Raw genomic sequence first — 17,652 nt, 5'->3', positions numbered from 1 at the left:
GTTCACCAAATTCTAACCAAAATACTGGACTGTTTTCTTCCTGAAATATAGATTAAACCATTATTTCCCATAACCTTATTAATATTTTCTATACAATTTAAAAAAAAGTAATCCGAAAATTATTTAGACATTAGAATTTATACACAGTTTCAACTGGTTATTTTTTGTCTGGCATAGTTGAAAGGCCTTACCCTTTTCCAAGAAAATCAAAAAGTAAAATTTGCGAGGAAGAAGCTATGCTTAGAAATCAAACGTTTTTATTATACAACTTGTGAGAAGTAAACCTTGCCTTTTACATAATTTCCATGTCCTAAAAATAACTCTTTTAATTCATTTCCCTTTCTCAGATCGTCTAGAATTATGCGAGCCCGCAACTTAATCCTTTAAATGTGGTGCGACCACCCTTTGTTTTTCTAAATTTTGATAAGGCGCGGGCTAAGGTTGTTTACTAAATCTCCCCTCTCAAGATATAATCACATAGTTTTTGTCTATATCACGAGTGTACCGATTCTGTTTGTTTTAAATGCATATGAAAAGAAAATTTGAGAAGCTACTTCAAATGAAAGAATTAACTGGTGCTGAATGGTGGGTGGAGGGACGAGGGGTTTACGTAGTGGAAAAAAGAGCGTATTTTATGCTTTCTAACGACTATAAACATCGCTTAATGGAGATTTTTTTTGTGGGGTGGGGGAGTATACCCTTAATTTGAAGATATTGGAGGGGACTACAAAAAATGACTTTATTTGGAGAAACCTAAGAAAATTTACTGAACAAAACTCACATTATAGATCTGTGTAGCTAAAGCTTCCAAGTCAACAATATCCGATGTTTTCTCTATAATCTCTTGAGACGGTATGATAATTCAACGCATGTCCATTATAAGCAAAATCTCAAGGCTAAATTGTGATGTAAGAGAAACTTCCGTAAGTCCATTGACCTAGAAAGAGACACTTGATCCTGTCCCGTTAGTGGATCAATACACTTAGTATTATGTTATCAATTTCCCAGAAATCTAGTCTGATCTTGCGGATCAATAACATTGTCATGCTCATATTCAATGGTGTCTGTATTCATTAGGCTTAGAAACATCCCCTGATTCACCTAGAAAAAGGTGTCATTGACCCTACCCCGTTAGCGGATCAATAACATTGTCTCTGCGGTTAGGTACCGTTAGCAGATCAATACACCATGTATAAATTGTGTACTGTCAGTATTCAATACATTGCCCCGTTAAAATTCAGTGCGCATTTGCATTTTCCCCATAGTATTTCCAAGTTCCCTGACTGGTCTAGAAAGAACACTTTTACCAAGGACATTAAATCTCATCCTGACTTTTTTTTACCAAGGACATTAAATCTCTTCCTGACTTTTTTACCAAGGACATTAAATCACGTTCAGAATTTTTACCAAGGACATAAAATCTCGTCTCGGAGTCAATACACTTAGAAACATCCCCCTGATTGACATAGAAAGAGACACGTGATCCTGCCTCGTTAGTGAACCAATACACTTATAATTACGTAATCAATTTCCCAGAAATCTAGTCTGATCTCAAGGATCAATAACATTGTCATGTTCATATTCAATGGTGTCTGTATTCAATAGGCTTATAAACAACCCCTGATTGACCTTGAAAAAGGTGTCATTGACCCCTTAGTGGATCAATAACATTGTCTATGCGGTTAGGTACCGATAGACTCGATTATAGATGGCAGCACGCAGTGTATCTCGGAGTACTGACCCTCTCCCTACTATTGTTTTCTTTTAGTATTAATAAATTGATTGATGGATTGACTTTTAACTCAAAAATGTCATGGATGGATCATGTAAATAATTTTACTAAGAAGGCGAATATAGCGCTGCGTAATCTAGTCACAATTCGGTGATTCGATTTTAGTCGTTTTTCTCTGTTGAATTTTTATAAACTGTACATTCAGAGCATTTTAGAGTATGCTTGTCCTGTGTGGCACCCGGGGCTAAGTAAAGAGCAAAGGAATGACCTTGAGAATGTGCAGGAACGAGCTACCCGTGTGATATTAGGTCCGGAATTCACGAATCATGATGATAGCCTTAAAATCCTAGGCCTAGATGGACTTGATGCCAGGGGACACAAGCTTACAATGGCCTTTTAAGCGCGTGACTACCAACCGATACAGATTGTCTTTTCGACAGTATTTTGTGTCTTATTTTAACAAGTAATTGGCAAGGAAGAGTGATTATTTAAATTATATTGTGTCTCATTTGATTCTTGTCATTTGACATAATAAATTTATATCGTATCGTAAAAAAGGGTTTGTGAAGAGGAGGGGTGCTAGATGCCCTTGGATGTCTTTTGACTCTTAAAAAGTGAATTAGAACTTTCAACTTCCACTCAAATGAGCCCTCTCTGAAGTGTATACGAGCACCCCTATAAAAACCATATACGCCGTAAAAACGTCATAAAAACCATATACGCCCCCAGGACAACACTTACAACGCCTCCCCCCGGGCCCTGGGGGGTTGTGCTGACACCGGATTTTTTTTATCTAATTTTTGAAAAATTTTCAAAGAACTGGCTATCTCAAAATTTGTAGCGGATGCGTTTGAGGAAAAAAGAAGTGGGGGGGGGGGGGGAGCTAGTTGCCATTAAATCTCTCAACTCTTAAAAAGTGAACTAGAACTTTCAATTTTCAATCAAATAACCCCACTATGAAGTTTATACGAGCATCCCTTTCATAAGAACCATACATGCCTTTAGGGCATAACCTAGAATGCCTTCCCCAATGCCCTGGGGGGTTGTATTGACACTGGAGTTTTTCTTATCTGACCTCTGGACTATTTTTAACAAAATGTCTGTCTCAAAATTTTAATCACATGGGTTTGGAAAAAGAAGGCGTGTGGGGGGCTCTTTTGGCTATTAAAAAGTGAGTTCGAACTTTCAGTTTTCAATCAGATGAGCCCTGTATGCAGTTTATACGAACATCCCTTTTATAAGAACCATATATACCCCAGGGCATAACTTACCTTGAATATATTTTTTCGTTTCGAGCTGAAGAAGAGATGCGTTTGTCACCTCAAAATATTTGCTTTGTCGTGTTTTGTCAGTATCTTCATTTGGCCCTTAAGAAACCCATTTTTGCTCGTTTTCTTTCTTTATGTTAGGTCAGGCCAATGTGGCTTAAGAAATTATCTTCTTTGAAAAACATTTTTTTCGGAAAGTATTTTTTAATTAAAAAAGTAAGAAGGGATTAGAGGGTAACCACCCCTATCGTGCCCTCTTCGTTACAATCATTCCGCCATAACGTCCGTGATATTGAATCAAAATTTTAAGATTGTCATTTTTCTTGAAAATCCAAAAGCTCTAATAAAATACACCTTCGTTGTCAACATCACGGTCAAAGGTAAAGGGGTATTGCCGTAAATTACCTAGTGGTGACAAGTAGGTCTTGTTGGAAAGGTGACCTTGTTTAGGTTTAGTTGTCCGATCAGCTAGAAGCCCTCAAGAATCGTTCGGTAAGCCGAGAATTTCAAAGTATCCAAAGAATAAATTCTATGAAGCATACGCCTTCCCGGCCCGGTTAAATCAAGGGTGTTACGTGAACTCAAGTTTTCAAATTATCTACAAAATCTCGAGAATAGCTCGGGAGATGGAGACTCCAAGTAGAAACACTGTTAATAGATATCGTTAGCTGAGTCATTGGAAAATATGGTAAGTGATAACCCTGTTCAATTCTAAAGGATGCTACAAGCTGAAAACTAAAATCACAGTTATCATCTTTTGAGGATCTTCAGCTTTTGAAAAATTGTGAAAAATATCAGTATTTTAAATATAAGGCAGTTATTTTCAGTTCAATGGCTTGTTTATAATGAATTTATGATTCTTGGATAGAATATTCAATTATATATTATATTTATAAACCAAGTCTTTCAAATTTTTTTTTATAAAGATTTTGCAGTAAATTATTGCTTAGAAGATATTTTGCACGATAAAGTTTTTTTTAATCTTGCTTACAAAGAGATTTAATAGATATCAAAGACATAAAACAGAAAAGTAAAAGCCAAAATGCGAAGTTACGACATTGGATACGAATACCAAATAGATAAAAGCTACGAGCCTTAGAAAATGGGCTGAACTTTGAAAAAAGGGGATAACATCCAGGGACGTATTTCACTATGGGGAAGGGGGCCAACCTCAGCCGAAATTTAGCGTCTTTAAAAAATTATGAGAAAATAAAGACAGACCTATATAATTCAAGTATTCACAGAAACAGATCCGTCTTCTGTAGTATACCTTTGCTTTTATGGTACTATATGGCTCATTTTTTATTTTTACTATCATTTTCACTTCACAAGGGAAAACATCCAACTTCCCCCCCAGGAGATTGACGAAATTATGCCACTGACAACATCCCCGAAAAGACAGGTGATCTTGGTCAAAATTTTACCATCTCTGAAAGAAAGCTATTCTCCCTTAAGCTGTTTGATCCCATATGATTTTAACTCTTTTTTTGGGCTGATTTTTTCATCCATGTTCCATTTCTTTTTCTTAATTCGGTACATAGTATCATCAAAACTTTATATCTACATATTGAGGTGTTTTTTTTTTTTTTTTTTTTTTTTTTTTTTTTTTTTTTTTAATCTGAACTCCAATTTTGTCCTTGCCTTTTTTCAGATATGCATGGTTGTATCAGTTTCAACTTGAACAACTCAAATAAGCAGATTTAATTTTCACTGCCCTTGGTACTTCAATAGGATGGTACGAAAGATCTGTGATTTACAGACATATACCGGTTGCTAGGTACGCAGTCAAAAACCAACCAAGAGTTTGTAGATAAGATTAAAACTCGTTTAATTTACCCATTTCGTAAATAGTAGCAACTGATGAGCCGGTGAAGAAGACGTATTTGTATACCTTAGAAGAAAATACAATCTTTTAGAATATGTTCACCGCGGATCACCTGCAAAAAGTAAGTTTTAATTTCACGAACTATGGTTTTGTTTATTTACATGGGGTTTCCTCTCTCCGCCACCTTGTCTACATTTCGGGCCGCCAAGTGCGCCACTTAATTCTGCTATGCTTTGCACAGTCCCCAAAATGCTTGGCGGTTAAGGTCTAGATTAGGAGTCATTGAGAAGGAAACACTTTAAGAAAACCATTCTTACTTCATAATGTGCAGAATAATTCTATTTAATACATTATGCATGCAGCCCCGCTGTACTTTAACACCTTACCCCCTCATTAATGTGCAAATAGGTAGCCGAGATTAGATATGGTACACACGTAATATACCGACCACACTGTTGTTCTTCATCCGTTTAAAACCGGTTTCTCTGAGTGCACTCGGAGATAATCGGCTTAGCCTGAGTGAGATAAACTACTATGCAGCTATTTTTTATTAAATATTTGGTACTTATCTGTTAGCCAGTACAAACTCGAGAATTCGGATCTGAAAAATCAGACAAAAACCGGATTGGTAAATATTTCGCTTTTCATATTAGGCTAATGATTTTCAAATAAAATGAATATTCCACTCAATGCCCTTTTTCATTTTCTTTCCAAATATAGTAATCAGTTTTGCCGCAAATGAATTTTACCCCCACCCCTATGTATATCAATTCAGGGTATATATTTGCACATTAGGGGTTGGGGATGGTGGGGTAAAGTTTATTTCTGATGCAAATGAGAAGTAAGTTTAAGCTCCCCCCCCCCCCGTTAATGTGCAAATATATACTCTGAATTGGTATATATAGTGGTGGGGGTAAAATTCCTTTGCGGCAGAAGTGATTATTATATTTGGAAAGAGCATAAAAAGGCATCAAGTGGTATGTTCCCTTTATTCATAAGTCAATAATATGAACAGCAAAATATTTACCACCGGTTTATTCCTTTTTGTATACGGAGACAATTAGCTTCGGCTCAGTGGAATACTACATTGTAGCTAAAGATAGATAGATAGGTATTGCAACAAAAGCCACTTTGGGCCATGGCAAAAAATAACAAATAATACAAAATAATACCACATGATAATAACACACATAACAGGGTATATAATGATAACAATGAAAAAGCATAACAATTACAAAAAGGAAACTTACATAATAAGCCACATACCATAAAACTAATACCATAAAACTATACCATAAATACCATAAAACTAACATAATTACACAAAATGTCACAGACATGATCAATATACTGTAAATGCTTTAAAGCTACATGGATCATGGCTACAAAAAAGAAAAGAAAATGTTTCAAGCACACCATATAAAATAAGTTTCAACATTCTTTTCTTGTCTCGCCTATCGTCCACCCTCCAAAAATCTCTCTCTGCTGCATGGTTACACGCGCGAGCCTCCCTACATTCTTGATATTCACTTTACGCTTACTTTTTAAAATCTCGACAATCCAATCATTCCCATTTACCCTAATTCCAAAAATTTTTACCCTCAAATCCTTCAACTCCTTACAATTGCACATAAACTGCTCTAAGTCATCATTTTCTCCGCACATCGGGCAAAATACGGACCCTTCTATGACCTAAACCTCTTCAAATACTTCCTTCTTTCACCGAAAGGCATATTTTTTTTTATAAATATTTAGTTGGTATTTTGGCTAGCTTAGGTCACATTTTGCATGCAGCCCCGCTATGCTTAACATCCCCTTCAAGGCCATATCCAGGGGGGTGTCAGAGGATTTTAACCCCCCCCCCCGAAATGTGTGTCCGACTCCTAAACAGAATTAACAAAAATGGATATAAAATTTTTTTTGATGCGTTTTTTATTGTTTTTTGTAACCCCCCCCCCACCTGAAATTTTTTTGTGCCCGCCCCGCTGAAAAAAGTCCTGGACACGCCCCCCCCCCGAAAAAATACAGGGCACATGGGGGGGGGGGTACCGCCACCCCCCAAATTGGCAAATATACAGCCCAAATTATACATATCCTATCTATCGCCCAACCGTATCATCGCCCTATCCTATCTTTCGCCCGTACCTGTAGTTATCTGTTATCTGGATAATTGCCAAGTATTTATTTTTTTGTTTGGTACTTATCTGTTATAGCACCCATTTTAAGTTCTTCATTTATTGACGCACTGTAGAACCGGTTTCTTTCGTTACTTTCTTTCAGCTTTGCGTGGCACAAAACAAAAACAAGTGACATAATAGATGTGAAATATATAATTTGTGTTATATATTTGCGCATTAGGGGGGGTGAGGGTAAAGTTTTTGGAAAGTTTGATGTTAGAAAACAATTCTTACTTCATAATACGCAGAATAATTGCACCTAGCACAACTTGCATGCAGACCTACTATACTTTAACCCCAGCCCCCCCTAATGTGCAAATATATAGCCCAAATTGTTTCTAAAATATTATATTTTCATCACATTTTGTGATATTTCATTAGGATTATTGAGAAAAACAGGTTCTACTTAGATGAAGAACTAATCATAGGCGTTATAAGAGTTAAGTACCTAGAGTTGGTTTGGTTAGGTATTTCATAGAATGCGTTCTTGGTGACCTGGTTTCTATAATTCTCTGTTGTAGTTTCTGTTGTAATTCTCTGTTGTTGTTGTTGTTACTAATGTATTATATTTTCATCATAGTTTGGTATATTTCATTAGGATTAACCTAACTTCGCATCTTTGGTGTGATTGGTATAATACGTAAGTACTTTTGATATTTCCAATGGATTATCCCAATGCACCTCTCTTGTTTTAGCATGTACCTGTAAACAGGGTTGCCAAATTTTTGGTCCATGAATGTGTCCCCTAAGCATCCAAAAATGTGTTATTCATAGCTAAAGTGTGTCCATATTGAAATCTTAAAAACTTGAAGCTATTTTTCCCCCTATTGTATTATTGACCAAAAACACTCTGTAGACCCCTTTCAAAGCGGCCAGTTAACATCGAATATAATGAGAACGAAAAAGTTTCATATGAAACATTTATACAAAATACCGGGATTGAACCTCCTATAAACATGTAAACACGAACACGAACCTCCTATAAACACGAACCTCCTATAAACATGCAAATCCCGTACTTTGGAGAAAATTCTTTACTTAAGACATCTCTGGCAAAACATGGATGCTAAAAACAAATACCGAAAAAAAGCACTACTTTGGTGAAAAGTGACATTTTCTTTTACCAAATATATCCAGTTGGGAAATGCTTCGTTTTACGTTATAAATTTGCAAACTGCCCTCCCCATTCTTTTCCCCTTTTAAATCCCAAATTTCTAAAATGTGTCAATTTCTTGCCCTTTAATATCATTGTGTTCCGGCACATAGGGATGTGTCCTCCCCGTAAATTGAATCAACTGTGACGGAACAAAAAACGGAAAAACAAGAATGACGGGTTGCGGAAACATAATTATACAAGAGTGTATTGGAGATATATGATTTGGGCTATTTATTTGTAAATAAGGGTGGGGGTAAAGTATAGCCGGGCTGCATGCAAAATGTACTAGCTACAATAGTACTTGTCTAGAATCCGGTAAGTACGCGATAAGTGAAGTTTCGTTAATGCTAATGAAATAAAACAAAATAGGATGAAAATAAAGTAGCTTAGAAACAAATTTGGGCTATATATTTGCACATTAGGGGGGGGGGGTGGAAGCATAGGATATATTAAATACATAGCCTAAACTAACATAGCTACCTTTTAATCCCCCTAAACCCCAAAAAACTAAAGTTTAAATCTTTGTTACGGAATAAGCAACACCTCACAAACCTGTTTATCAATAGCAGCTTTAAGATTTCTATGCGGTCTTTTAACGCAAACTTACCGGATTATAGACAAGTAACGCTACAATTATTCTGCATAATACGAAGTAAGAATTGTTTTCATAACATGTTCCCTTCTTCAAAACCCTTGGTACAACTTTTCTACACTTGACTCAGTCCCTCCTGAAGGTTACCCCCTCTCTCTCCCCTGAGGGTGGTCTCCTCACTCCCCCTGACTTCTAAAGGGGGACAACTCCTTTAATATTTACTGATCACAGTCGTTTGTCCCTCATTCTTTGAAACAAGCATTACTGTCCTTTTCGCAGTTCTTTGTACGTTGATCTGCTCTCGCTTAATTTTCAAAGGAAAGGTAATTTTGATTATTTTTCCTTTTGGATAGGATTCCTTTTTATTTATTTTTCATTTTGTTATTGTCTTTGATCTCTGAGATTCATTTGCCACCTATTCCCCCAACACATACAATCCAAATTTTAAGATAGCCCTTTTGTTCAACGTAGTTGATAGGTCTGAAAATTAGGTCTTTGAGGATGACACCCCCCCCCACAGCCCTCAGAGCAAGGGTTGTAAGTTATGCCCTGGGGCATATAAGCTTTTTATAGAAAACATTGTCGTAGAAACTCCAAAAAGGGCTCATTAGATTGCAATTTGAAATGGATAGTGCCTTTTTTAATAGTTGAAAGTGATTGGAGACCAACTAACCCCCCTCTCACGCTCATCATTTCTCCAAACACATCCAATAAAAATTTTGAGATAGCCATTTTGTTCAACATAATTGAAAGGTCTGGAAATTATATCTTTGAGCAGGACACTCCTCCGCAGCCCTAAGGGCAAGGGTTATAAGTTATGCCCTGGGGGCATATAGGGCTTTTATTGAAAGCTTTGTGATAGAAAATTGAAAAAGGACTCATTCGATTGGAAATTAAAAGAGCTGGTGCTCTTTTTAATAGTCGAAAGGGATTTGTGGGAATCTACTCCCCCCCTCCTCTCACGCCCACCTTTTCCCGAAACACATCCAATGAAAATTTTTAGATAGCCATTTTGTTCAACGTAGTTGAAAGTTTTGGAAATTAGGCCCTTAAGGATGACAACCCCCCCCCCCCACCCACAACCCTCAGGGTAAGGGTTGTAAGTTATGCCCTGGAGGCAAATACGTTTTTTTTATAGAAAGTGATGTTTTAGAAAATTCATAAGGGGCTCATTCGATTGGAAATTCAAAGGACGAGTAACCTTTTTAATAGTCGAAAGTGATTGGAGGCCAACTAACCCCACTCTCACGCCCATTATTTCTCAGAACACATCCAATCAAAATTTTGATACAGCCATTTTGTTCAACGTAGTCGAAAGTTCTGGAAATTAGGTCTTTGAGGATGATAAACCCCTCAGTGCCCTCAGGTGATTATAGAAAGTTTTGTCGTAGACAATTCAAAAAGGGCTGATTTGATAGGAAATTAAAAGGGCTTGTGCCCTTTTTAATAGTCAAAAGTGAATGGAGGGCAACTAACCCCCCTCTCATTCCCACCATTTCCCCGAACACATTCAATCAAAGTTTAGAGATAGCCGTTTTGTTCAACGTAGTTCAAAGTTCTGGAAATTATGTATTTGAGGATCAAAAACCCCCCAGAGCCCCCAGGGTAAAGGTTTTAAGTTATGCCCTGGGGGTATATAAGGTTTTAATAGATAGCATTGTCGTAGAAACATTAAAAGGGGCTCACTCAAACACGTTCAATCAAAATTTTGAGATAGCCATTTTGTTCAACGTAGTTGAAAGGTCCGGAAATTATGTCTTTGAGTATGACACTCCCCACAGCCCTCATGTCGAGGGTTGTAAGTTTTTCCCTGGGGGCATATAAGGTTTTTATAGAAAGCGTTGTCGTAAAAATTTCTAAAAGGGCTCGTTCAGTTGGAAATTGAAAGGGCTAGTGCCCATTTTATAGTCGAAAGTGGTTAGAGGGCAACTAACCCCCCTCTCAAGCCCAACATTTCCCCAAACACATCCAATAAAAATTTTGAGATAACCATTTTGTTTGACTTAGTTGAAAGTTCTTAAAATTAGGTCTTTGAGGATGACAGCCCTCAGGGCAAGGGTTGTAAGTTATGTCCGGGGGGCATATAAGGTTTTTTTATGAAAGCGTTGTCGTAGAAACTTCAAAAGGGATCATTCGATTGGAAATTGAAAGGACTAGTGCCTTTTTTAATAGTTGAAAGTGATTGGAGAAGAACGAACGCCCCTCTCACGCCCACCGTTTGCCCAAATGCATCCAATCAAAATTTTGAGTTAGCCATTTTTTTCAACTTAGTTGAAACTTCTGGTAATTATGTCTTTGAGGATGACAACCCCTTCACAGCCCTCAGGGCAAGGGTTATAATTTATGCTTTTGATACATATAAGTTGTTTATAGAAAGCGTTGTCATAGAAACTCAAAAAGGGCTCATTCGATTGGAAATTGAAAGAGCTAGTGCCCTTTGAAATAGTCAAAAGTGATTGGAAGGCTTGACATATTTATAGTAAAGATCGATGTGAGTATAGTGTATTTTTTTTTTTTTTAGACCAGGGCACTTCGTATCGAAGGAGTTGCCGTAGAAACTTCGGAAAGGGCTCATTCGATTGAAAATAGAAAGGGCTAATGACATTTTTAATAGTTGCAAGTGATTAGAGGGCAACTAATCCCCCTCCCGCGCCCACCCTACCATTTGCCCATTATGTTTAAGAACTACATGTTGCCTTAAGAATGGTATCAAAATTTTGCGAATGGTATCAAGTTTTCTATTTCAGGTCAACTAGAGGAGATATGAAACTAAACTAAACACTACTATTCGTGTCCAGATTTTTAAAAGGGTGTATGTTGTTAAAAATTTCTGAAAAATTTTCTCCAGCGGCCAAACTATGAAGTCTTAAAAAAAAGAAAAGATTTAAACTATAATTTTTTTTCCCTTGTAAAGACAATTACAGTTCGTGGTAACGAACTGTAAGTAAGGAGCGACCCGGCTCAATAGCACCTGAAACTCTAAAAAACAGAAGTTCCATACCAATAAATACATCAAAAGAGTTGCATTTTTATGTTGATTTTAAATATATAAGTTTCATCAAGTTTAGTCTTACCCATCAAAAGTTACCAGCCTGAGAAAATTTGGCTGATTTTAGAAAAAAGGGGGAGAGACCCCCTAAAACTTATAGAACCTTAATGAAAATCACACCATCATATTCAGCGTATAAGAGAACCATACTGTAGAGGTTTCAAGCAACTATATACAAAAATGTGTAATTTTGCATTTTTTGCCAGAAGAAAGATCACGGATGCGTGTTTATTTGTTGTTTTTTTTTCAGGGGTGATCGTATCGACTCAGTTGTCCTAGAATATCGTGGAAGGGCTCATTGGAACGGAAATTAAAAGTTCTAGTGTCCTTTTTAAGTGACCAAAAAAATGGAGGGCAACTAGGCCCCCTCCCACGCTCATTTTTTCCCAAAGTCACCCGATCAAAATGTTGAGATAGCCATTTTGTTCAGCATGGTCGAAAATATAATAACTGTCTTTTCGGGTGACTTAATCCCCCGAAGTCCCCTGGGGGAAGGCCGAAAGTTATGAACTTTACCCAATCTTAACATATAGTATTGGTTATTGGGAAATACACAGAAGTTTTCAGGGGGATTGTTTCTGGTAGGTGGGGGTGGGGGGGGTGGTAGTTCGGGGGTTATATGGGAGGATCTTTCCACAAAAGAAGTTTTCATGGGGGAAGGGACATTACTATGAAGGGGGTGATGGATTTCCCATCATTATTAAAGAAAAAGATAAGAAACTAAATATAAAAAACAAGTTTTTCAACTGAAAGTAAGGAGCACCATCAAAACTTAAAACGAACAGAAAATATTACGTATATGATTGGCTTCCCCCCCTAGTCAATCCCTCGCTCTTTAAGCCAAAAATTTTTTAGTACTTTCATAAGAGCTATTTACTCTAATGCACGGCCTTTGTAATTAAGGGGTCATTTTTAAAGAATTGGAACAAAATTCGAATTTTAGCTTAAAGAGCAAATAATTGACTAGGGGGCGAACTTCCTGATATACGTATTAAAAATCTATGAATATAGAAGTTCATTACGTAAGTTAATTCGTAAGTTACGTATATTTATTACTCATAAAAACGTTCGTAAATAAAATTAAACCAGTTTCGAGAAAGCCATTTAACCAAATAAAAGTAAAATTAATATACAATTTTTTTTAATTATTTATGTACGGTGAGCCAAAATCAAAACCTGCATTAATTCAAAAACGTTCAAAAATTAAATAAAAAAAAGTTTTTTTTTAACTGAAAGTAAGGAACGACGTTAAAACTTAAAACGAACAGAAATTATTCCCTATATAAAAGGGGCTTTCCCCTCCTCAACGCCTCGCTCTTTACGCTAAAGTTTAACTTTCCATGCAACTCATATTTTTAAACAATAAAAAACTTTAGCGTAAACAGCGAGGCGCTGAGGAGGGGACAGCCCCTTTCATATACGGAACAATTTCTGTTCGTTTTAAGTTTTAACGTCGTTCCTTACTTTCAGTTTAAAAAACTTGTTTTTTTTATTTAATATGAATATAAAATGAACAGGAATTAATTAAAAATAACTTTTTCCAAAAAATAAGTGTTTCAAAGAAAAGTAAAGAACTCCACTAAACAAAAAATGAGCAAAAATAAAATAAAATAAGCTACCAAGCGCGAAACTACCACAAATCAGCATCGATAAATAAATCCAAAACGAACAGAAATTGCAATAAATAATCGAGTCAAACTCAAAACGAGCAGAAATTAACATGAGTAGGGCTCAAAACCCCTATGCCTTCCCAAGGGCAGAACATAATTTGCACTTTACTGAAAAAAATACAAATGAATGTGCATTGTCAGTTTAATATAAATATATTGATATTTATTAATCAAAACGTTAATATTATTTGATTTATTTAATTTATAAAAGTAAAAACATTTATATGGAAAACTTGACCTGTAATGGAAAACTTGATACCATTAGCAAAAAAATCTGTTTACTTTCTTTGATAGCATGGATACACTTACGCTATTTGGATTTGGTTAAGTTTTAAGAGCAGAAGTAGCCCCGAATATTTGAACATAATACCCTCAGTCATTCTTGGGATACTGCTGAGATGCCGTATTGGGAATTAGAATTATCACAGTGCATTTTAATTTAATCTTAAGTCAACATTTACTTTTTAAACATATAAAAATTGGATTTTTTTTTCAAAGAAGCCACTACTAAAAAAAATATAAAAAAAATATCCCAATAAAAAATAAATAAAAAAACCAACAAAAAAACAAAAAAAAACCCTTTTACATTATCATTTCAGCTTATTTTTACAACACACAAAAATAAACACACTAATATTTACGAAAAACAAATAAGCTGAAATGACCACCAAACCCCATTTTTAAACTTCATTTTTTTCCTTTTTTCCTATTTTTTTCCTTTTTTGGCTGCTAATTAAATAAAAAACAATTATCAATAATTTTCTTTAAACTACCTTACTGGCAACGCTGTTTTCTCACTCACTCATACAAAAAACTATCTCTTACCAATAAAAAACTCGAACTCTCTCCACTACTTACTTTCTCACTCTCTTTTTCCACCCACCATATTTACAAATAATTCATAATTCAAAATCAAAATAATACTCTCTCCACTCTTTTCTTATCTTCAATAATTCCATTTTCTTCTCAATTAAACTCTTAAAACCCTCTAAACACACCACTTTCTTTCTTTTCCTTCTACTCCACACATAATGACACATATTTCCAATAATATAACATAGAGAATTTTTCTTTTTCACTTCCAAATCCGAATTTATGTCAAATTTCACCAGCTTCTTCTTTTCTTAATCACTTTGAACTTTAATTTGCACTTTTAACTTAAATCAAAAACAAACTGAAAAATTCTCTTATTTTCATTACACTTGATGAACTCGTGGTCTAAACCATCTTCCACTACTTCAAAACAAAAAGAGCATTTATTATCTTCATTTCTCAGGAAACGTGACTATCTATTTCGGTAAGGCAAAATCATGTGTATGACTTGAAACATAAGCTCTCTCACTTTTGGTTCCATGGGGAAAGAATGTAGATTTCTAAAGGCATTTTCAAAATTTACATTTTGAAAATGCCTTTTAATTTTTCTTTTACGTTTTCTTTTTCTTTTTCTTTTTCCGTTATTTTCCGTTATTTGTTTTTTTCCGTTATTTTCCTCTTCAGGAGTTAAAATCCTGATTATCTCAGTTTTATTTCTCTACTATCTGTCATGAGAAGCATAAAAATTGGATTTGAGGTACACTAAAATCTATTCTATAAATCATATAAAACAACATTCTATATAAACCTTATATGCCCCCAGGGCATAACTTACAACCCTTGCACTGAGGGCTCTGAGGGGTTTATCATCCTAAAACACCTAAATACTAGAACTTTCATCAAATTTGAAGAAAACGACTCTGTCAATGTGTTAATTTATCATGTTTTGGGAATGAATGGGAGTGAGAGGGGCGTTAGTAGCTATCAAATCACTTTCAACTATTAAAAAAGGCACTAGCCCTTTCAATTTCCAATTGAATGAGCCCTTTTGAAGTTTCAACGACAATGCTTTCAATAAAAACTTTATATGCTCCAGCGCATAACTTACAACCCTTGCCCTGAGGGCTGTGGGGTGAGCGGTTGTCATCCTTAACGACCTAATTTCCAAAACTTTCAACTACGTTGAATAAAATGGCTATCTAAAAATTTTGATTGGATGTGTTTTGGGAAACAATGGGCGAGAGAGGGGGGTTAGTTGCCCTCAAATCACTTTTGACTATTAAAAAGGGTACTAGTCCTTTCAATTTCAAACCGAATTAGCCCTTTTTCAAGTTTCTACGACAAAGATTTCAATAAAAACCTTATATGCCCCCAGGGCATAACTTATAACCCTTGCCCTGAGGGTTGTGGGTGAGGGTCCTCCTCAAAAATGTATTTTATATCTGGAAATCAACTACCCTGAACAAAATGGCTATCTCAAAATGTTGATTTAATGTGGTGGCGGGAATGATGGGCGGGGGGGGGGGGCTAGTTGCCCTCCAATCACTTTCGAATATTAAAAAGGGCACTATCGCTTTGAATTTCCAATCGAATGAGCTTTTATTGAAGTTTCTACGACAACGCCTTGTTTAAAAACCTTATATACCCCTGGGCATAACTTAAAACCCTTGCCCTGAGGGATGTGGGGGAGTGTCCTCCTCAAAAATATATTTTCTTTCTGGAAATCAACTACGCTGAACAAAATGGCTATCTCAAAATTTTGATTGGATGTGTTGGGGGAATGATGGGCGTGGGGGAGGGGGCTAGTTGCCCTCCAATCACTTTCGACTATTAAAAAGGGTACTAGCGCTTTGAATTTCCAATCAAATTAGCCTGTTTTGAAGTTTCTACGACAACGCCTTCTATAAAAACCTTATATGCCCCCAGGGCATAACACAAAACCCTTTCCCTGAGGGTTGTGGGGGAGTGTCCTCCTCGAAAACATATTTTCTATCTGGAAATCAACTACGCTGAACGAAATTGCTATCTCAAAATTTTTATTGGATGTGTTTGGGGGAATGATGGGCGTAGGGGGGGGGCTAGTTGCCCTCCAATCACTTTCGACTAATAAAAATGGCACTGGCCCTTTGAATTTCCAATCGAATGAGCCTTTTTTGAAGTTTCTACGACAACGCCTTCTATAAAAACCTTATATGCCCCCAGGGTATAACTTATAACCCTTGCCCTGAGGGTTGTGGGGGAGTGTCCTCCTCAAAAACATATTTTCTATGTGAAAATCAACTACGCTGAACAAAATGGCTATCTCAAAATTTTGATTGGATGTGTTTGGGGGAATGATGGGCGTGGGGAGGGGCTCGTTTTCCTCCAATAACTTTCGACTATTAGAAAAGGGTACTAGCCCTTTGAATTTCAAATCGAATGAACCTTTCTTGAAGTTTCTACGAGAACGCCTTCTATAAAACCTTATATACCCCCAGGGCATAACTTAAACCCCTTGCCCCGAGGGTTGTAGGGAAGTGTCTTCCTCAAAAACATATTTTCTATCTGGAAATCAACTACGCTGGACAAAATGGATATCTCAAAATTTTGATTGGATGTGTTTGGGGGAATGATGGGTGCGGGGGGGGGGGGGGGGCTAGTTGCCCTCCAATCATTTTTGATTATTAAAAAGGGAACTAGCCCTTAGAATTTCCAATCGAATGAGTCCTTTTTTGAAGTTTCTAACGACAATGCGTTCTATAAAAACCTTATGTGCCCCCAGGGCATAACTTAGAACCCTTGCCCCGAGGGTTGTGAGGGAGAGTCCTCCTCAAAAACACATATATTTTCTATCTGGGAATCAACTGCGCTGAACAAAATGGCTACATAAAAATTTTGATTGAATGTGTTTGGGGGAATGATGGGCGTGGGGGGGGGGGGTAGGTGCCCTCCAATCACTTTTGACTATTGAAAAATTCAGTAGCTCTTTGAATTTCCAATCGAACGAGCCTTTTTTGAAGTTTCTACGACAACGCCTTCTATAAAAACCTTATATGCCCCCAGGGCATAACTTAAAACCCTCCACCCGAGGGTTTTGGGGGAGTGTCCTCCACAAAAAGATATTTTCTATGTGAAAATCAACTACGCTGAATGAAATGGCGGTCGCAAATTTTTTAGTTGATGTATAGAGGGACATAATGGGCGTGGGGGGGCTAGTTGCCCTCCAATTCCCATTAACTCTAAAAAAGAGTAGTGTCTTTTTCAATAACCAATTAAATGAGCTTTTTTTGAATTTTCTACGACAACGCCTTCTATAAAAACCTTATATGCCCTCAGGGCATAACTTAAAACCCTTCCCCCCGTGGGTTGTGGGAGAGTGTCCTCATCGCAA

At 36.6% G+C, this 17,652-nt stretch overlaps 1 protein-coding gene across 1 annotated transcript in view; it reads left to right on the top strand.

Annotated features, from left to right (window-relative positions):
* Positions 1 to 4,748: 4,748 nt before the first annotated feature.
* Phyhd1 (Phytanoyl-CoA dioxygenase domain containing 1) overlaps positions 4,749 to 17,652 on the top strand; it is an 81,840-nt gene continuing 68,936 nt past the window's right edge. The window contains exon 1 of the mRNA XM_089102240.1: positions 4,749 to 4,946. Coding sequence (XP_088958366.1) covers positions 4,920 to 4,946 — 27 coding nt within the window. The 5' untranslated portion in view covers positions 4,749 to 4,919. The remainder of the gene's footprint in view (positions 4,947 to 17,652) is intronic.

Source organism: Artemia sp. Qi Xiang Cuo, chromosome 16 (genome assembly GCF_049724085.1).
Source record: "Artemia sp. Qi Xiang Cuo chromosome 16, ASM4972408v1, whole genome shotgun sequence".
NCBI lineage: Eukaryota > Metazoa > Arthropoda > Branchiopoda > Anostraca > Artemiidae > Artemia > Artemia sp. Qi Xiang Cuo.
The sequence above is the reverse complement of the archived record's forward strand: the minus strand, read 5'-3'. Positions and strand labels throughout refer to the sequence as shown.